Source organism: Lutra lutra, chromosome 4 (genome assembly GCF_902655055.1).
Source record: "Lutra lutra chromosome 4, mLutLut1.2, whole genome shotgun sequence".
Lineage (NCBI taxonomy): Eukaryota > Metazoa > Chordata > Mammalia > Carnivora > Mustelidae > Lutra > Lutra lutra.
Window position 1 is genome coordinate 29,697,061 of NC_062281.1, and position 22,087 is coordinate 29,719,147.

General features: G+C 35.1%; 1 protein-coding gene across 1 annotated transcript in view; it reads left to right on the forward strand.

Annotated features, from left to right (window-relative positions):
• Window positions 1–22,087, forward strand: part of NUDCD1 (NudC domain containing 1) — a 90,375-nt gene that overhangs the window by 38,292 nt on the left and 29,996 nt on the right. The window contains exons 6-8 of the mRNA XM_047725933.1: window positions 3,033–3,237; window positions 8,498–8,642; window positions 12,884–13,009. Coding sequence (XP_047581889.1) covers window positions 3,033–3,237; window positions 8,498–8,642; window positions 12,884–13,009 — 476 coding nt within the window. The remainder of the gene's footprint in view (window positions 1–3,032; window positions 3,238–8,497; window positions 8,643–12,883; window positions 13,010–22,087) is intronic.

The window sequence follows — 22,087 nt, forward strand, 5'->3', positions numbered from 1 at the left end:
TACTCTTATATTCAAGAGAATATCACTCTGTAATAGTACTATTCGTATTTCTGATGTTTATTAAGCCAGAGAATAGTATATTTTACTGAACAGTGTTTCATAATATTTAAGTTATACAAATTAATCTTTGAACGTACCTTTTTGTTAACTATATAAAATAAAAATTAGTTTCACTATTTTTATCTAGTTAGTTTCCTAAACAAAAATCCTTCGAAAAGCATTTGAAAATAATAACATAATAAATATTTTAAAAATATTTTCCCCTGGTTTATAGATCTATGCACCTTTGAATATGAGAGTTGTGCTTGATGCCTTTTATTTAGCTTCTCAACAACTTGATTTCTTCATATGCAATGTGTTTTTTGTTAGACTTCTCTAAGATCCCTTTCCAAATAAATTCTATTCTGCCTTAATTGTAGTAGTAAAGTCTTCCAGAGCTTAGCCAGAACAGCTATTCATATCTCCAGACCACATGCCCTTTAGAACTCTTGGTGAGCAATTGCAAAGGAGTAAAAGAATGCCCTAATCTTTGGAACCATTTTACCTAGTAGCTGAGATACCCATGTGGTTCCAAGACTGATGGCAGCCTGGGAGGGACACAACATCTTTTTAAATCACTACCTACCACTTCAGGTATTGTTTTTCTTCTTTTTCACATTAATATTGAACTCCTCAATACATCATTATGTCATTTCTTCCCTTTCACTGTGAACCTCAAATCACCTGTATTTTTCTGTTTTCCTTCTAATAAACAGCCTTTACTTGTAAATGACAAATGTAATTTTTTTTCACATTATGGATAATTTGTTAATTATAGCATGCATTCTTAAAAATAATCTTCTGAGAATATATACTGGTTTCATTTTCTATAAACCTCAAGAAGACTGATATTGTCTGTTGCCTGTTTGGTGTTGTCATAATGATATAAGTAATAGCATTTTCTTTTCTTTTTCTTTTTTCTTTTTTTTTTTTTTTAAGATTTTTATTATTTATTCAACAGAGATAAAGAGCACAAGTAGGCAGAGCGGCAGGCAGAGGGAGAGGGAGAAGCAGGCTCTCCGCTGAGCAGGGAACCTGATGCAGGGCTCGATCCCCGGGTCTTGGGATATGACCTGAGCCGATGGCAGCCGCTTAACGGACTGAGCCACCCAGGTGCCCCAATAGCCTTTCCTTTGAAAGACTTAAGACGTGGGGTGCCTGGGTGGCTCAGTCAATTAAGCATCTGCCTTTAGCTCAGATCATGATCGGGCTCCCTGCTCAGTGGGGAACCTGCTTTTCCTTTTCCCTCTGCCATTCCCCACATTGGTATGCTCTGGCTCTCACTCTCTAATAAATAAAATCTTTTTTTTAAAAAAAGACTTAAAACGTGATTTCTAAAAACACAGAAAGGCATTCAGCAACCAACAATTGAGGAAATTATTTAGTTGTTTGTATGACTTTTAGTGGAGAGAGGTTTAAAAAATTCTGGCTTTCCCTTTAGTCTACTTCTATGGCCTTTAGTTTTTACTAAAAACTGATTTTGTAGACTCTTCCTCATTCCGTATCTATCAGAAGTTGTCCATCGAGTCATGGTTACATATAAACTGCCTTGTTAATTTTTGTGGTAGACAGAAAATTCAGTGAAACAAATTACTTGCCTTAAGGAGTTTATAGTTATCAATCTTTTAAGCTACAGTTGAAACTTACAGTGAGTTTATATTAAAAGTACTTCTAAAAAGGTAAGAGAGAGGTTCTGAGAGCCAGCGTAAAGGAATGTGATACAAGCTAGAAATTAATCCAAAATAAAATTTTATACTAAAAATTTATTAATTTTTATATTTCTATATATTATGCTTGTTAGATTTTATTAAACATCAAATAGAAGTGACCCTTTAAGAAGATATATCATACTTAATGTTATATCTTCAAGCATATCTAGTACTCACAGTTTTTACACAAAACTGAAAAATAAAAAAACTAATAACCCCAAAACAAGAATAGTAACCCACATTTGGTGAGGGTTTATGATATATTTAATAAGATTGATAATAAATATTTTATCTGTATTAACTCTTAAATTTTAATAGTTCTATGAGATATGTAAGATTTTGTTACTTTATTTTGCTGATTAGAAAAAAGAGGGTCAGAGATGAATTGCATGCCAAAATTAATAAATGGTTGAGCCAAGATTCAGACCTATGACTAGTCAACTCTGGAGTACTAGTTCCTAACCACTATATTATACTCCTTTCTAATGAGCATGTGGACAGATTAATGTTTATGGATATCATTAAGCAAAAGTTTATTATTTTTGTACTTAAGCCCTGTTTTCTTATTTCATGTTTGTGGTATGAAGGGTTTTAAGGTATTTCTTCAGTAACTGGCTTTTTAGAAGATAAGCCAAAGAGATCAAGAAGGAGGTGAAGAGAGGATTCATTCATTGCGAACTTAAGACAAATACACTGACAGCCCTTGAATTTCCTATGAAATTGCTTTCATGCAACAAAGTTGTGGGATAGAATAGCTAGTTCCTTTGTAAATAAATAATACCTTTTATTTTTGTTTGGATTTGTATCTCACTAAGTAGTGGTCCCGTATGTCACAGAGTTACATCATTAGGGCAAATCAAGGCAGTGGTGAAAGTTTCACACAGTGGTTCATGACATATTTGTCATTCTTTAGAACTAGAAATGCACTGTGTGTGTGTATGTGTGTGAAGAGAAGAGTAAGAAGGAAGAAAAGAGGGTAACTGGGAGGAAGGGAGAGAATGAATGGGGATAAAGGATTGCTCTTATTAGTATTTTATGAGTGTTTATGTCCCTGGAACATTAGGTAAGCCTGGAAGAGGAAATGTCAGGTGCAATTATTATAACTCTGAAAATTCCCCAAAGAGATCTGTATGTGTTTGTTTATAAATAATTTTTTTTGTGAGATCACTAGAAATTATGCTAAGATTCTTTTAGATAGGTGTTCTTTTGTATGCTCTAGTCTCTAACTTTATGTACTCTATTCATACTTTTTTATTATATCATGTATTTTTCTTTTTCCGACAGAGCCTCTATATTACTGGCAACAGACTGAAGATGATTTGACAGTAACAGTACAGCTTCCAGAAGGCAGTTCTAAGGAGGACATTCAAGTACAGTTTTTGCCTGAGCACATCAACATTGTGCTGAAGGGTCAGAGGTTTCTGGAAGGAAATCTCTATTCATCTATTGATCAAGAAAGCAGTACATGGATAATTAAAGAGAATAATAGGTATATATAGACAGTTGTATTTATATTTGAATTTGTTTTTTTGTTTTGTTTTGTTTTTTATCCTTTCCACAGTGGTTACACCAAAGTTGAATACTATAATAGGTCTGTCTGTATTGCTGATTCATTTCTTAAGATAGATTAAAAATGGAGTTACTGTATCAAAAAGTATAATTATCAGTAAGATTAAAGATGCTACTGTAGTCATTGTTTGCATTCTGTGGTAGACCTTTTCATTACCAGCTCTGAATAAAATCATAACGATATTAACAGTAATAATTAATAGATAAAAATGTTTTTATTTTTAATGAGAGCCTGCATACAAGTTGGGGTAGGGCAGAGGAATTGGGAGAAGCAGACCACCCACTGAGCAGGGAGCCCTATGCAGGACTCAAATCCCAGGACCCCAGGGTTATGACCTGAGTCAATGGCAGACACTTAACCTACTGAGCCACCCATGTGCCCCTAAAATGGTTATTTATTTTAATTAATACTTAAAAAATTTTTAACTAATTTTATCTTATTAATTTCAGTTTCCCAACTAGATAATGATTCCTGTTCTTTAAATTTTAAGATACATAAAGGGTAAACAGTACGAAGTCTCCCTCCAGCCCAGTTCCTCCAGTCACCCTTCTCCCCATAACCACTATTATTAGTTTCCTTCTACAGGTATTTTAGGCATATTCAAGCAGATTTATATTTTCTTGAACAAAAAAGATTTCAACATAACTGTATATAGTTTTTTATAGCTTACTTTTGTTGACTTTCAACAGTTAATCTTGGATAACTTTCCATAAAGTATACCTAGTGATTTATTCTCCTTTTATGGTTATTTATGGTATTTTATTCTATCAACTGCACAATCATTTTTTAAAAATGGTCCTGTATTATGGATATTTTGACTGTTTGCAATCTTTTGGTACAATGAATGACTTTCTAGGGGCGCCTGAGTGGCTCAGTGGGTTAAGCCTCTGCCTTTGGCTCAGGTCATGATCTCAGGGTCCTGGGATTGAGCCCCGAGTCAGGCTCTCTGCTCAGCAGGGAGCCTGCTTCCCCCTCTCTCTCTCTACCTGCTTCTCTGCCTACTTGTGATCTCTCTGTCAAATAAACAAATAAAATCTTTAAAAAAAAAACAATGAAGGATGCCTGGGTGGCTCAGTTGGTTAAGCAGCTGCCTTCCGCTCAGGTCATGATTCCAGAATCCTGGGACCGGGTCCCACATCAGGCTCCTTGCTTGGCAGGGAGCCTGCTTCTCCCTCTGCCTCTGCCTGCCACTCTGTCTGCCTCTGCTCGCTCGCTCTCTCTCCCTCTCTCTCTGTGACAAATAAGTAAAAAATTAAAAAAAAAACAACAACAATGAATAACTTTCTGGATGATTCAGTAGCTTCACTGAGTGACACAGGTGTCAAACTCAATGAATTCTACAAATAAAATCTAAATTTTATCTATAAAAACCTCAGTTAAAAGGAATATGTAAAACAAATAGGTAAAGGTTGAGTGTCTTAGAAAACTATAACCTTTGCTTCTGCTTTTAGTCCCCTTTGAAATTTGTTGCCCCAGATCCTTTACACATTCCTCAGGTATTTGGGTTAATAAAATTACTCTTTTATTATAAATTGTTAGTAATCACTACATTCTGTGATAAAAAGGGTCAAATTTGGTCAGAAGTGGGTTAAAATTAAATATTTTTACCTTAAATACAATTTTCAATTTGTAATACAAGACCCATTTGAATCTTTGGTATGAGTCTAAATCCTGAGAGTCAAAAAAATGGTATCTGCTTCAAAAAAGTTTGAGCTTTATGTTTTTAGATCCTGAATTCATTTTATTCATGGGGAAGTTTGGTGACTTGGTTATACTTTCTTTTTTAATGCAGTAAGAAAAATAGATTCATCAGTAAATGATGTCATTTATGATTTATTAAGAATTATTGAACTCTTCAGTATTCAATATTCAGTGAATTCAATGAAAAAGAATAATGATTTCTGTGAATCTGATCCCTTGTCTTTCTGTTTTGGCACATGGATTTTTCTTAAGCTGTTCTACTAATTCTTGGCTAACCAGTTTTAATCATGGTATATTTAAGAGTCTCATGCTCTACCGACTGAGCTAGCCGGGCACATAATCATGGTATATTTAAATAATACCTGTAATTCTTCCAACATTTTTCATAATCACTCCTGCAAATGTTTATGAAAGCACTTTTATTGTAATTCTCATTAAAGTATTACTCTTCTAGTGGGAGAGTGAAAAGTTGATCTGAGCTAGATTAAAATCAATCTCATGGACATGATAGTTTTCAGAAATCCCAACCTTCAAGGTGATAAAAGTCATTTATAGAATCCTTACCAACAGTCTTACAACTTCTTTCTTTCAGAATACCATACTTATTAACACATCCAGTTATGAGTAGGTACCTGATTTTGCTAACAGTTTATCCATTTACCTGGATAATAAAGATGTGGAAAAGGACACTAAGATGAAGAGAACCTTGGAATCTATTGTTTATGGTAATCACCCATCTGACTATGGTTGGGTCACCACAGTCAAGCACATTGGCTTTTTGTTTCATTCTTTGTGAACTTTGACATGCTAACACACTGAATTCCTAACAGAGTCTCATAAAATTACTCTTTCCTAATTTTATTTTATTTTTAATTGAAGTATAATTAATATACAGTATTGTATTTCACTTTTATAATATAATGATTCAACAATTCTATACTTAATGGTTATCATGATAGGTATAACCCTTAACCCCTTTTCATTTTTTAACATCTTTTAAAAACTTAGTTAAAAGGTTCTTTAAGAGGGGCACCTGGGTGGCTCAGTGGGTTAAAACCTCTGCCTTCGGCTCAGGTCATGATCCCAGGTCCTGGGATCCAGCCCCACATTAGGCTCTCTGCTCAGTGGGGAGCCTGCTTCCTCCTCTCTCTCTGCCTGCCTCTCTGCCTACTTGTGATCTCTGTCTGTCAAATAAATAAATAAAATCTTAAAAAAAAAAAAAAGTTCTTTAAGAAATATTTTATATCACCACATTCTATTTAAACATATGAGATTTGAGGGTAGCATTTATAAATTGGCAAACCAGCTGTAACATATTATTAATAGAAGTCAGGAAGCAGTAACCCAGCAAAGCAAGCTCTAGAGTTCAGCATTTAATACCTGAGTATTGTTTTCCCATTAAATTTGAGGTACTTGATTACAATTTTATATTACAAAAGATAATTACAGTGACATGTTGGTGGTGTCATTGGTTTAAAAACATGATTCTCTGTACCTGGTTAAATTATTCATATCTCTTATTTTTTAATAATGTTCCGTCTCACTTTGGAAGGATTTATTAACTAGTCTAGGTTATTATGTTATATGTTCTTTTTTGCTTGAATGATAGGATATGATACTAGGTTCAAAATGTAGAAATGCAGTTGTGCTAAAAGGGTTGCACTAAGTGTGTAAATTTGTAGATGGTTCACAAATTCTTTATCAGTGAGATTGTATGAACTCTAGGTAGCAACTGATGACAAACAGTACTTATATATTCTGGTCATGGTAAACTTTCTTCAGTAATTACATATATTCGTTCAAAGTGGCAGAATAGTAGAGTAGTGAGGAACTTGGACTTGGAGTCAGACTGCTTTCCTAGCTTGTAACTTTGGCAAGTTACTTAACCTCTCCAGTCCTTTTATTTTTTTTCTTACTTGTAAAATGAAGATGAAAATAATACTTTATTTGGTGTCATGAGCAATTGATGAGTTGAAAACGCCTAAAATGCTTGACAGCACCTGGCATATGGGAAGATTAACTATGAGTTGCTGTCATGATTCTTCTTCATTGCCATCATCATTTTCAAGATAACCTTTCTCTTAGAGACTGTATTATTGTATAATTTTTAATGCTAATGATAGGAACTCACTACATAGAAAAGATATTTTGTATTGTCTCTTAAAATAAGCAGTTTCAGAAAAATGTAAACTGCTGTAATTAATTCATGAGGTGGTGATAATAACAGCCTTGAAAAAGAATAACTGATAGGTTTGCATGTTCTATTTGATAATTATGATAATAGTTATTATTGTGTCCTTGCAATTTTTCCTTGCAGTTGTGTTCCAGGGCACGGGTTAGTGGCACACGTGTACCAGAGATGGCACATGGAAAGGTTGCTTTCCTATGGAACAGCTACCACCACCCCCACTTTTCTTTGTGTTAGAGCAACAGCTACTCCTAAAGCAGCTTACGTGAATTTCCCTTGCTATTCAAGAGGCACTTGGACATATCCTGTGACCACAGTCTGCCCTGACTCAACTCTTTCCCCTTCCTGCTGCATCAAGCCTTAATCCTAGGATTCACCGATAGGCCCTTTTTAGCGTATTTGGAATTTGTGTTTAATGGCTTAAATGTATGTAATTAGATTTTCAGTTGATAGAGACCAAATTAACAACTTTTTTTTTCTCCTAAAGAATTATCAAAGTTATTTCTACTTTCTTTTCAGTTCTTTAAAATATGTATTTTAAAAATTAACATTTGTATTGATCTAAGTTGCCTGATGTTTTACATTAATAATTATATATCATGACTACTAGTTTGGGGACATGAAACTACTTTTTGGCTCCATGCACAAGGAGGTACCTTTAGTTATAGTCTCTGTGCAGTTAACTTTATGTGCCCACTTCAGTCATCACCCTCACCACCACCACCATTCGAATGCCTAGTAAAAGAGCTCATGGATGCATGCTGCTTATTCGTCACTTACTTTCACTAACACACTGCAGACTTGGACTAAAACAGTACTTTCTAGGTGGTCTCACTCTTGCCAGTCAATCTTCTCATCAGGCCATTTGACATACCACTTCCAGTGGTATTTTTTTGTTTGTTTTAAGATTTTATTTATTTATTTGAGAGAGAGAGCATGAGCGAGGAGAAGGTCAGGGAGAGAAGCAGACTCCCCGTGGAGCTGGGAGCCCGATGCGGGACTCGATCCCGGGACTCCAGGATCATGACCTGAGCCGAAGGCAGTCGTCCAACCAACTGAGCCACCCAGGTGTCCCTTTTTGTTTATTAAGTATAAGTTATTTACCCTTGGATTACAGATTTTCCATCCATATTCCAGTAGGCAGTACTAAAACTAACACATGTTTTGTAAAACATCTCTGGCTGGACACCAAAGGGGGATAAATTCAATGGAAGATTCTTCTGTTTGGTGTTGATTATATAATTTGTATAGTTGCTCAATGTAACATTACTTTTCTTGTTTAACTTCTAGCTTGGAGATTTTCTTGACTAAAAAGAATGAAGGACTCACATGGCCAGAGCTAGTGGTTGGTGATAAACAAGGAGAGTTTATAAGAGACTCAGCACAGTGTGCTGCAATAGCTGAACGTTTAATGCATTTGACCTCTGAAGAACTGGTAAGCAATTCCAGTAGTAGTGTCATTTTCCAAAGGCCCGGAAGTATGTGAGGATTATGCCATGTTTTTCAAACATTATTTTACATTTGATAATGTTAGAGACACAGATTAGGCACTAAGGAATGGTGTTTGACTATAGCTTAACATTCTAATACTCATTCCTTACACTATATGAATACATGTATGTGTGGGATCATTGTATAAGGTGGGTGTTCATGTATGTATGTATCTCTATGTACATATATATGTATACATATATATACACACATATATTCACACATATACACACATAAATATATATATTCTCCTTTAGGAGAATCAGTAGACCAATACTGGTATGGACAAAAATTGATTTTACTGTCTACCTATGCTAATAATCTACTTGTCATCATTGAAATATTTTAGGTTATCTTGGACTATCACTAGGGGTATAAATATACACTATAGTTAATTTTAATTCTCAAAGTAATTCATTGCAGTGATTATAATAATACACTACTCATTCAACTATGAGATTTTATTGAAGTATTCCAGTCTAATAACTTTTAAGATAATGTTAAAAATTTGAATAAAGCATACTAGAATTTCAGTTATGTTTATTCACCAAAAATTATATCAGCACATGTAAAATATCTGACTTATTGCCGCTTGGAGTTAGAACGATGAGGAAAAAAATGTATGAGGACATAGTTGTACTATAGGGTTAATTGAATCCTAATATAGGAAGGAAATTAGAATACTGAAAGTAAATGTCTCTGTCAAAAAGAAAGCATGGCCAAAATGGAGAAACCCAAGTTTCATGTCTGCCAGCAGTAAATTAAAATTTTCAGGAATCACTAGAGTTCATGTGTAAGACCATGAAACTTTAATTTCATAGTCCTGGTGTTACAATAAGCCATGCAGACTGCTTTGCCCTGTTATGTTCCTTAAGCAAGTATTTATTGTGTTGTACTCTGGAATATAATATATAATATTATAATATAGTTACAGTAGTGGAGTTTTGTGGGGTTTTTTTATGTTAGGAGGTTTTTTTTGATATTGTAGATTATTGCTGTTAACTGCCTTTTAAATTTGATTATTTCAAATGAAGACTGGTCTGTATGAGTAAGTTATTTATGGCTGAAAACCAATATGTTTGTTACATTTTAGAAAAAGACATAGAATCTTATTATCTGCAACTGAAGTCTGTCTCATGTGTTTTAAATCTTTATACTTTTTCTTGCCATTCTACATTGGTTAGAACTTTTAATCCATTGGAAAATAGAAATGATGAATAGTGAATGCAGATATTCTTGCCTCATTTGTAATCTTAGAAAAATAACTGAATACTTGACTGTTAAGTATTATGGGTTATTTTTGCCATGACGAGAACATATTCTTCAGTTTGTTAAACTGAGTGTTTTGAATCATGAAAGGCTATACAATTCTATCAAATAAATTTTCTTTTTTTGTGGTTTATAAACCCAAAGTGGTCATGATGTATTATCCTATTTACATATTACTGGTTTGGATTTGCTAAAAGTTATTGAGGACTTTTGCATCTATATTTGGGAGGAATTTGGTCTGTAGTTTTTGTTTTGTCTTTTTACTGTCATTATCCAGTTTTGATATCCGGGTAATGCTGATGTCAAAGATGAGTGGGGAAGTGTTTATTGCTTGTTCTAGTTCTGGAAGAGATTGTATAGAATTGGCACTATTTCTATAAATATAGAATTTACCAATGAGACCATCTAGATTGGAGTTTTCTTTTTTGGAGGTTTTTAACCATGAATTTAATTTATTAGGTATAGCAATTATTTGGGGCATCTATTTCCATTGTTTTTTGTTGTTTTTTCAGTTTCCAATTTCATTTCTGTTATTACATTATGTTCTCCTTTTTCCTTACTTTGGATTTATTTTGCTCTATTTTTAAAAGTGAACGTTTAGATGGTGGCTTTTTTAACCCACTTTTCTATTGAAGATACTTAATGGTATGTACTTCATTCTAAACAGTACTTGACCTTCATCCTCCCAAATTTCAGCCTATCTTCTTAACCCCATTAAGGCTTGATTTGATTTGGTACTGTATTTCCATGTTTTCTATATGCTGATATTCCTCGTTCTTACTCCTAGGCAGAACTTTTCATGAACCTCAAATGAAAGTCTAGGATGTTTATCAGGGCTTCTGTGTGGACCCTGTCCTCTAATTTTTGTCTCCCGAGCACTTCAATAACATCAACACTCAGCTTTGGAGCCCCTTGCCTACTTCTTCTTTCCTCTTCTCTTTTTCCAGCTGAGCTTGAAAATCTGTAAATGACACAGAGAAACAGCAGAGTCTTGGGTTCTCTTCTCTGCAATTCCTCTTTCTCTCTAATCTTGTCCTATTAAAATCTGGCTACCTTGATGGTCCTGACCTTTTAATTTTGCCCTTTTCAACATACGGGTAATGGAAAGGGGAAAGGAGGGAGAAGTGCAGAGGATACCTTCTGTATGCTGCTGGACATATTTATGTTTTTGAATCACCGAAAAAATGGCCCCAGCTAATTGCTGATACTGCCTTCCCAGCCAAGCATAGCAACCAGGATTGTTTCCATCGATGTATAGGCTGGAGCAGACAACTGCAACTAGGTGGCTCCATAACCCAGGTGCAACATGTTCAGGTTTGATAATACAGATCTTTAACTCCCAACCATTTAGTTTCAGAGGCTTTCTCAGGTCATTTCAGTAGGTTCTCAATAACATGACAGCATTTTGGCAAATTGGGTATGTGGACATTTGGTCAGTTGTAGAATTACATTTCTGTGTATGTATGTAAATGCAGTTTATCAGTTGAGCATTGTGATTCTTTTACTCTGAGGGATATAAGACCAGACAGTGATTCTTGCATTTAAGCAATGGAAATTATGAAAATTAATGATTCCATTTATCTCCACTTTTGTCTTACTAGCTATACCTCTGTGGTTTTGTTCGGTTGGATATTTGTGTGTGTGTGTTTAGTGGTTCTGGAGTTTACACTATTTACTATTTACACTATTTACTATTACTATTACACCTTTAACTCATTACCATCTTTGTCAAAAAATATTTCACTCATAACTTAAGAACTTACAGATTTCTATTCATCCTTTCTGTTACTCTTTTCATACTTTTTATTTCTTCATGTAATGAACTCAGTGATACATTATTATTTTAACTTAAATCAGTGTTCTTTTCAAGAGATTAGAAATATGGGTAGAAAGATCTTAAATTGCCCCGTATATCTGTCATTTCCTTTGTTCTGCATTTCTTCCTGTTGATTCACATTTCCATTTGTTGTCATTTTTCTCCTGGCTGAAGAACTTCCTTTAGAATTTTTTATAGTATAGATTTGCTGGGGAAATTCTCTCAGCTTCTGTTTGCTACAAAAATATTAATGCTGTATTCCTTTTTTAGTATCTTTGTTAAGTATGTGAGTCAAGGTTGATGGTTTCCCCCCTTTCATCACTTCAGTTCTACTCCATTGTTTTCTGGCTTGCATTGTTTCTGATGAGAAGTTGGCTATCATTTGTATCTTAGTTCATAATGTATTTTTTTTTCCTCCTCTGGCTACTTTCTTAAGATATTTTCTTTATTACTGCTTTTCAACAATTTCATTATAATGTGATTTGCAGTGAGTTTTTTTGATGTTTCTTTGACCTTTTTGAATCTATAGGATTATAATTTTCATCATTTATTAACCATTTCTTCAAATATGTTTCCATTTTTCTGCCCCCTTCTAATTACTCATGTGTTAGACCATTTCACGGTGTTCCACAGGTTACTGAAGTTCTGGGGGGTTTTGTTGGTGGTGGTGGTCTTTTCCCTTTTTTTTGGTTCTCTCTGTGTTTCATTTTAGATGGACTGTTGCTTTGTTTCAAGCTTACAGGTCTTCTGCCATGCCTCATTAGTTGCCAGTCCCATCCTTTTTGGTTTCCATGTCAGATATTATATTTTCATATTTAGAAGTTCAGTTTGGTTCTTTTTTTGTCTTCCATACCTCTGTCAACATATACATGGTTTTCTTTACATCTTTGAGTATATAGAACATGTTTACAATACCTGTTTTAATATCTTTTTCTGGTGATTTCATTATTCTGTCATTTCTGTTTTTGTTGATTAGCATTTATTGGTCATGGGCCTGAAATTTAGTTTTTAATTACTGCTAATTGATCTTTTTAAGAATGAAGAAATCCACTCCCTTATTGTTGAAGATTTATTTGTTTATTTTGTTTTCTGGTCTTAAGAATCCAAATCCAGATAAAGAAAAACCTCCATGTAATGCTCAAGAGTTAGAAGAATGTGACATTTTCTTTGAAGAGAGCTCCAGTTTATGCAGATTTGATGGCAGTACATTAAAAACTACTCATGTGGTAAGTTCTTGATCATTATATTTCTAAAAATTTATGAGTAAGTACAAGTTACATGAGATGATAATTGATGAAATGTATAATTTGCAAAGCTGGCTTGATTAGCAGTTTACTGGCTATGATCTAAAATTCATCAGTCCATGAAGTTGGAGTTTCATACCACCATCCCCAATAAAACAATGTTGTGTTGTTTTGGTACTGTTGCATATTTGATATCTTGTGATTGGCTTTTTTCTATTCAGGTTTTTATATATAGTTACAACTAATTTATAATAACCTCATATCTTTTTTCATTTGAAATTACAAGTTTTCTTCATGTTCTTATTTCAATCTGGTTTAAAGGCTGGGTGACACTATATAATGTTATTGTTGGTGTTCTTGTGTGTATGCGTATATAGTAGTTGTCCTTTAGATTATAGGATGCACTTTTAATACATTTTTAAAATTGCATTATTCATGATGATGCTATTTTTTAAACATCCCTTCTTTACATGAAGTCTTTTTCTATATTCAGGTGTTTTCTTTAATAGAATGACAGAAGTCAGATTAAATCTACAGTCTCATTCATGTTAGCAGTTATTACCTATTTCATTGCATCTTTACCTGCTCCTTCAGTTTTTTTGTTTGATCTTTACTAATTGGCGTGCAAGATATAGGATTTTTACTCTGTGGCTTTTTTTATTTTTGACTGTTTTATAATGATTACTTTTGACTCTTTTGTGAAGAATTTTTTCCTTTGTTTTGGTGTTTCTGACTGACTTGTGTGATCTTTATAAAATGTGTTCTTTTAAAAAAAATTTTTTTTTTAAAGATTTTATTTATTTATTTGACAGAGAGAGATCACAAGTAGGCAGAGAGGCAGGCAGAGAGAGAGGAAGGGAAGCAGGCTCCCTGCTGAGCAGCGAGCCCGATGCGGGACTCGATCCCAGGACTCTGAGATGATGACCTGAGCCGAAGGCAGCGGCCTAACCCACTGAGCCACCCAGGCGCCCTATAAAATGTGTTCTTAAAGAGCATGTATGGTAGTCTCCATTATAAGTAGGTTCTGTCTTCAGAAAGTTAAGAAACATACATACAGTTCCTCCTTGTACCATAGTTTTTAGAGATGATATCTGATAAAACATTTTCAGTATTTTGTACATACTCTAAAACTGTTTAATCATAATTCAGTGTTAATTGCTGGTTTAACTCCAATCATTTGCTGTTTGTATAAATTGCAAAATGATCACCACAATAAGTCTAGGTAATGTTTGTCACCATACGTAGTTAGAAATTTTTCTGTTATAATGAGAACTTTTAAGGTGTGCTCTGTTAATAATTTCAAATATGAAGTACAGTACTAGTAACTGTAGTCACTGTGCTATACCTTACAATACCCAATACTTACTTATAACTGGAAGTTTATTCTTGTTGACACTCTTAATCCATCCCCCAGCCACCATCAGGTGTGAGGTGTGAAGGCATATCTCATGGTGGTTTTGATTTACATTTCTTGATGCTTAATGTTGTTGAGCACCTTTTCATGTACGAGTTGGCCATCTGTGTAGATCTTTTTTGGAAAAAATATTTATTTAGTTCCCTTAATCATTTTTTTTTAAGATTTTATTGACAGACAGAGATCACAAGTATGCAGAGAGGCAGGCAGAGACAGAGAGGAGGAAGCAGGCTCCCTGCTGAGCAGAGAGCCCGATGTGGGGCTCGATCCCAGGACCCTGAGATCATGACCGGAGCCGAAGACAGAGGCTTAACCCACTGAGCCACCCAGGCGCCCCCCCCCCACCTTAATCATTTTTTAATTGCATTGTTTGTGTTTGGCTGTGTAATTATAGTTCTTTATAAATTTTGGATGTTAACCCTTTATCAGATATGATTTACAGATTTTTTTCCCCCCTATGCAGGAGGTTGCCTTTTCATTTTGTTGATCATTTCCTTTTCTGTTCATAAGTTTTTTGGTTCAAAATAGTCCTGCTTGTTACTTTTGCTTTTGTTGCCTTTGCTCCAAAAAATCATTGCCAAGACTAATGTCAAGAAGCTTAGTGCTTCTTCTGTTTTCTATTAGGAGTTTTATGATTTCAGGTCTTAAGTTAAACTTTTTAATCCATTTGAGTGAGTTTTTGTGTATAATGTAAAGACAGTGGTTCAATTTATCCAGTTTTCCCAACACTGTTTGTTGAAGGGGGACTCTCCTTTCTCCATTGTGTATTCTTGGCTCCTTTATCATAAATTGAGCATATATGGGTGGTTTTACTTCTGGACTCTGTTCCATTTCTATGTCAATACTATACTGTTTTGATTACTATAGCTTTGTAATATAGGAAGCATTTTTTAAAAGATTATTATATTATATTATATTATTATATATTTGGGATCTTTGGTAGTTCCATATAATGTTAGGATTTTGTTCTGTTTCTGAGAAAAAAGCCATTGGAATTTTGATAGGAATATTATTGACTCTAAATTGCTTTGCTTAATATGGACATTTTAACAATATTTCCAATCCATGAGCATGGAACATCTTTCCATTTATTTTTGTTTTCTTCAGTTTCTTTCATTGGTATCTTATAATTTTCAGTGTACAGATTGTTTACCTCCTTGGTTGAATTTATTCCTAATTTATTCTTTTCAGTGAAATTGTTACTGAGATTATTTTCTTAATTTCTATTTCCAACAGTATGTAATTAGTATATAGAAACAATGGCTTCTGTATTTTGACTTTGCATCCTGCAACTTTACTGAATTTGTTAGTTTTAACAGTTTTTTGCTAGAGTCTTTAGGGTTTTCTATGTAATATGTTATCTGCAAAGAGTGACAGTTTTACTTCTTCCTTTGACTTGGATGCCTCTTCTTTCTTTTTCCTGCCTAATTGCTATGCTTAGGATTTCCAATACTATGTCGAATAAATGTGGTAAGAGGGGTATACTTTTCTTATTCTTGATCTTTGAAGAAAAGCTTTTAACTTTTCACTGTTGAGTTTGATATTAGCTGTGGGCTTGTCATCTGTGGCCTTTATTATGTTGAGGTGTGTTCCCTCTTGTACGCACATTTTAGAGTTTTTATAAATGTTGAATTTTGTCAGATGCTTTTTCTGCATGTATTGAAATGATCATATGATTGTTTTCTTCATTTTATTGATGTAGAATATCATATTAATTTAGAGATATTGAACCCTTTCCTTGCATTTCTGAAATAAACCTCACTTGGCCTTATTGTGTGACCCTTTTTATGTATTAATTCATTTTGTTAATATTTCGTTGAGGAGTTTAGCATCTGTGTTTATCATCAGTATTGGCCTGTAATTTTATTTTCTTGTGGCATTTTTGTCATCAGGGCAATGCTGGCCTTATGAAATGAGTTTGGAAGTGTTTCCTCCTCTTCTTTTTTTGGAAGCCTTTGAAAAAGATTGATATTAATTTTTATTTAAATGTATGGTAGAATTCACCAGTGAAGCTGTCTTGTCCTGGACTGTATAAGGAGGTTTTTGATAACTGATCACTTTATCCATTTCTTTAGGTTGCCCTATTTGTTGATGTATAATTGTTCATGGTAGTCTCATGATTCTTTGTATTTCTGTGGTATCCGTTGTAACTTTTTCATTTCTGATTTTTAGTTCATTCTTTTTCCTCGGCAAGTCTAAGTGTAGTTAGAGGTTTGTCAGTTTTGTTTATCTTTTCTAAAGAAACAACTTTTAGAGACTAAAAAGACAGTAGGAAAGATCAATGAAACTATCATTTATTTCTACTCTGATCATTATTTCATTCTTTTTACTAACTTAGGACTTTGTTCTTTTTCTCGCTCCTTGAGGTATAACATTAGGTTCTTTATTTGTGATTTTTCTTGTTTCTTGAGGTAGTAATTTATTGCTATTCAGTCTTAGAAATGCTTCTGCTTCATTCCAAATGTTTTGGTATATTGTATTTCCATTTTCTTTTGTCTCAAGGTATTTTTTGAGTTCTCTTTTGGTTTCTTTTTGACCCATTGGTTGTTTTATAGCATGTTGTTTAATCTCCACATATTTCTGAATTTTCCAGTTTTATATTTGCAAATGATTGTAGTTTCATACCATTATGATCAGAAAAGTGCTTGATAAGATTTCAGTCTTCTTAAATTTATTAAGACTTGTTCTGTGCCTTAGTATCTCATCTATTCTGGAGAGTGCTCCATGTTCACTTTAGAAGAATGTCTACTCTATTGCTTTTGGATGGAATGTTATATGTAAGTCTCTTAAGTCTGTCTTAATGATTTTTCTGAGTGGATGATCTAACCATTGGTGAAAGTGGGTTATTAAAGTCCCCTACTATTATATTATATTCCTTCAGGTCTGTTAATATTTGCTTTATGTATGTAGGTGTTTCTGTGTTGGCTTCATAAATATTTACAAATGTTACATTCTCTTATTAGAGTGACCTTTTTATCATTATATAATGACTTTGTTTGTCTCTTATTACAGTCTTTGTCTTAAAGTCTGTTTTGTCTGATGTAAGTATAGCTACCCCAACTTTCTTTAGGTTTCCACCAAATGAAGTATTTTCTCCAGCCCTTCATTTTTGATCTGTGTGTGTCCTTACATCTGAAGTGAATCTCTTCTAGGCAGCATATAGATGGGTCCTGTTTTTTTTTTTTTTCTTCTTTTTCTTTAAGCCACTCTGTATTTTTATTGGAGAGTTTATTTACATTTTAATTAGTTATTGATAGGTATGTACTTATTGCCATTTGGCTACTTATTTTCTGGCTATTTTGTAGTTTCTCTGTTCTTTTCTTCTCTATCTTTTTTTGTGATTTGATGATTTTCCAGAGTGATATGCTTAGATTCCTTTATCTTTTGTGTATGTACTGTACGTTTTTGCTTTATGGTTACCATGAGGTTTATTTACATTTAACAGCTTATAACTGTTTTATGTTGATAACAGCTTAAGTCTGAATGCATTTTAAGGCTCTAAATTTTTACTTCGTGTAACATTTAATGTTTTTAATGCACAATTAACATTTTTATAGTTTTGTGTATCCCTTAACATATTGTTGTAGTTATATTTTTACGACTTTCATCTTTTAACCTTCATATTACCTTTTACAGGTGATTAACCCACCATTTTTACAACATTAAATTATTTTGAAAATTAGTATGTATTTACCTTTACCAGTGAGATTTAGATTTTCACATGTTTTTCTGTTACTATATGGCCTTCTTTTTTAGAAGTTCCTTTAACATTTCTTACAAGGCCAGTGTAGTGGTGGTGAACTCGTTCAGCTTTTGCTTGTCTGGAAAACTGTTTCTCCTGCCATTCTGAATGATTTCCTTGCCAGGTAGAGTATTCTTGATTGGAAATATTTTTCTTTTGGCACTCTGAGTGTATCATATTATAAACTTCTGGCCTACAAAATTACCCCTAAAAAAACTTTCACTAATCTTGGTGTGATGGTGGCAGTCCTTTGTATAAAACAAGTTGTTTTTCTTTTCCTGCTTTTGAGATTCTCTCCTTGTCAGGGAGTCTTGGTGGCTCAGTTGGTTAAGTGTTGGAATCTTCATATCAGCTTAGATCATGATGTCAGGGCAGTGAGATCAAGTCCCATGTTGGGCTCCATGCTGACTGCAGAATCTGCTTGGGATTCTCTCCCTCTCCCCGCACATATGCATGCTCTATGTCTCTGTCTCTCAAAAAAATAAAAGATTCTCTCCTTGTTTTTAACTTTTGACACTTTAAGTATGTCTTGGTGTAGGTCTCTTTGAATTCATCTTACTTGAAACTTTCTGGGTGTCCTGAATCTCAGTGTCTTTCGTTCCCTAGGTTAGGGATATTTTCTGCCCCTTTTTCTTCATTTTGGGGCCCTGGTAATTGCAGATGTTCTGCTTGATGTTGTTCCATAAGGTCCTTAAGCTATATTTGTTGTTTTTTTTTTCCATTTTGCTGCTCTGATTTGGTAGATTTGGTATATTTGAGTTCACTTATCCTTTTTTCTGCTTCATCTAATCTGCTGTTGAACGCTTCTTGCTATACTTTTAAGTGATTGTATTCTTCAGCTCTGTGACTTCTGTTTGATACTTGTATTTTCTATCTCTTTGTTGAAGATTTGCTTTGATTATCCATTCTTCCATGTTTGGTGAGTGTCTTTATGACTGTTATTTTCAGTTCTTCACTGGGTAAACAAACCACTTACCTCCATTTCATTAAGGCATCTCTCTGACATCTTGTCTTGTCCTTCCTGTTTCTTAATTTTCCTGACTTTTCTGTGTTGGTTTCTATGCATTAGATAAAACACCCAACTCTCTGAATCTTGTAGGAATGGTCTCTTGCAGGAGATGAACCTTATTATTCAGCTCTCCCCTAGCTCTTGGTTGTCTCTCAAACCTTTCTGATTGCCCAAACAGCCTACTTTACTCTTAGTAGCTCCCAGTATTTGAGGGTGTACCAACAATTGTCAGTGTCCCTAAGTGGCGGATCCCAGTCAGCAGCTATATTCAGGCTGATTGGAAGCCTGTCCCTCAGGCAATGGCTTTTTTTTTTTTTTTTTTTTTAAGATTTTATTTATTTATTTGACAGAGAGACAGATCACAAGTAGGCAGAGAGGCAGGCAGAGAGCGAGAGGGAAGCCGGCTCCCTGCTGAGCAGAGAGCCCGATGCGGGACTCAATCCCAGGACCCTGGGATCATGACCTGAGCCAAAGGCAGAGGCTTTAACCCACTGAGCCACCCAGGCGCCCAGGGAATGGCTTTTTTTTTTAAGATTTTTTTTTTTTTTTTAATTTATTTGACAGACAGAGATCACAAGTAGGCAGAGAGGCAGGCAGAGAGAGAGGAGGAAGCAGGCTCCCCACTGAGCAGAGAGCCCGATGCGGGGCTCGATCCCAGAACCCTGGGATAATGACCTGAGCCGAAGGCAGAGGCTTCAACCCACTGAGCCACCTAGGCGCCCCGGCAATGGCTTTTAAAGTATGCAAAATATATAGTTATAAACAGAAGTCCCATTGTCCACCGGAACTGGGTAAACTAGAGGTGTCCCCAGATGGCAGCCACAAAAGTCAGGATGCCAGAGACATGTACAAGCTCCTTTCTAGGAGTTATACTCTGGAACAAGGCAGAGGGATAGCACAACAATAGTACTATCTCCATCCCCAGAAAGTATGTCAGAAGTCCCTGTATGTGTGTCAGACCAGCAACCCAGAAGCCTGTCCCTCAGCCTGAAGTTCGAGGCCAAGCAAATAGACCTTCTTCACAGAAAGACTTGGGCTAGGTTTCATTCTGCTAGTGCTGTGCCCTGGTGGTGGCAGCTGGCCAAGAACTGCATTTCCAGTTGTTACTGTCCCATGGGATCCAGGAATAAAAACCCCACTGGCCCCCAGAGATAGGCAGTTAGGGGGCATCCCCTGCATAGCAGCCATAAAAACAGATGACCAGATTAAAAACTGGGGTTCTTGATGTATGTACAGCTTCCCTCTGAAGATGCTGGCCCTGGAGCACAGCAAGGGAGGGTGCAAAGATGGTGCCAACCATCTGAGGTCTCTGGAGAGGAGCAAAGCTAGCTCTCAGATGTGTGTTTAAGTAGAAACCTGTCCCTCAGGCTGCAGCTGTGAAGATGAGCTGATAGGCCTCTTTTACAGAGAGAAAGACTGGCTACTTCAGTTTTTTGCCTCTGTGCTTTTCCCTAGTGGTGGTACCTGATTAAGAATGCTTTCTCTGTCCTATGCAGGCTTGTGGGATCTGCAAGACTAAATCCCTCTGCCAGAGCCAAGTGATCTAGAGACCTCTCATGAGTGACAGCCACAAAAATTGGGGCACTTTCTGAGAGGTACCTGTGCTCTGGAGTGAGGCAGAGTGAGAATGCACAGAGTGAGAATGCACACCTGCCATTTCTGTCTCTTAGGAGTATTCCAGTACGACTGTAGATGAGTGGTAAATTAGTTGCTTTAGTAAGAAGTAAGTCTGGGTACTTTGCAGTCAGCTGCCTCTACGGCTATTAAGTCTGTGCCCCATGGCTCTTTAATAACAGTTTCTCAGTTCAAGCTCCCTTGCTTTCAAACATGTTTTGGAGACTCATCTCTCAAGTGCACACTGGTCATAAAAGGTGGGGTGCCTGATATGGAGTTAAACCCATCATTCCTCAGAGAGTAGCTTGGTGTTCCAAGTTCCTTCTTGATTGTAGGTGACTGTGCCAGGGTTTATGTAGGGTTTATGGTGAGATTATGTCTCAGCCCCTCTACCTGCTTAGATATGGGTTTTTTTCCCAGAGCAGATTGTTCCGTATGTAGCTGTAGATTCATTGTGACCATGTGAGGATCTTTCTGTGCTGCCATCTTGAACCAAATCTCTTAAATATCTTGTCTTTGTTTCAGTTGGGTTAAATTTGAGACCAAAGCTTCTTTTTTATAATTATAAACACTTGGATTTTTCTGTTATTAGACATTTTGTATAAATAAAGATTCTGTGAAGTAAAAACACATAAACATTGCTGTTTGGGTATAAGTGGAATGGGTATAAATGGAACAGCTCCAACAAATAAGTAATAAGTACATCTTCTTTCTAAAGGCAGAATTGGCTTGTCAGCATATTGTATGAAAGTCAAGGTCTACCTGGTTAAATGTGTAGTTTCTAGGGATACCCAAGAAACTTGTCGTTGGAGGAAGGGAACAAAGGAGGCTATAGTATTGCAGGTGCTCACTGCTACGTCACTTTAGGAATCAAATAGTTCTTTAATGACAATTTGTACTTCTTTCTGCAGTGTTCACTTCAGGTACTCTCTTCTTGATCTCATTTGTCCTAACTTTGGACAATTTGAAATTACCTGTACATGGAAAGGTCAGTATATGTCCTTATAGTTTTAGGAACCAATACTATAACAAAAACGTCAGAACTCTATATTATAAATGACAGATTTTTCAAAATATAACATTCCCTGAAAGAAATGGAAATCAGGCTTAGAATTTGACATTTGGAAAATAAAATGTTAAAATGAATATATGCAGCAACATAATAAAAGAAGTATTAAGTAGTAGATCTGAGAAAGAAAAGTAATGAGATATGGTCATCTTATTATTGGATGTAAAGCACCAATCAGGATTCAAATATAAATGAAGAGGAGGAGTTATTTT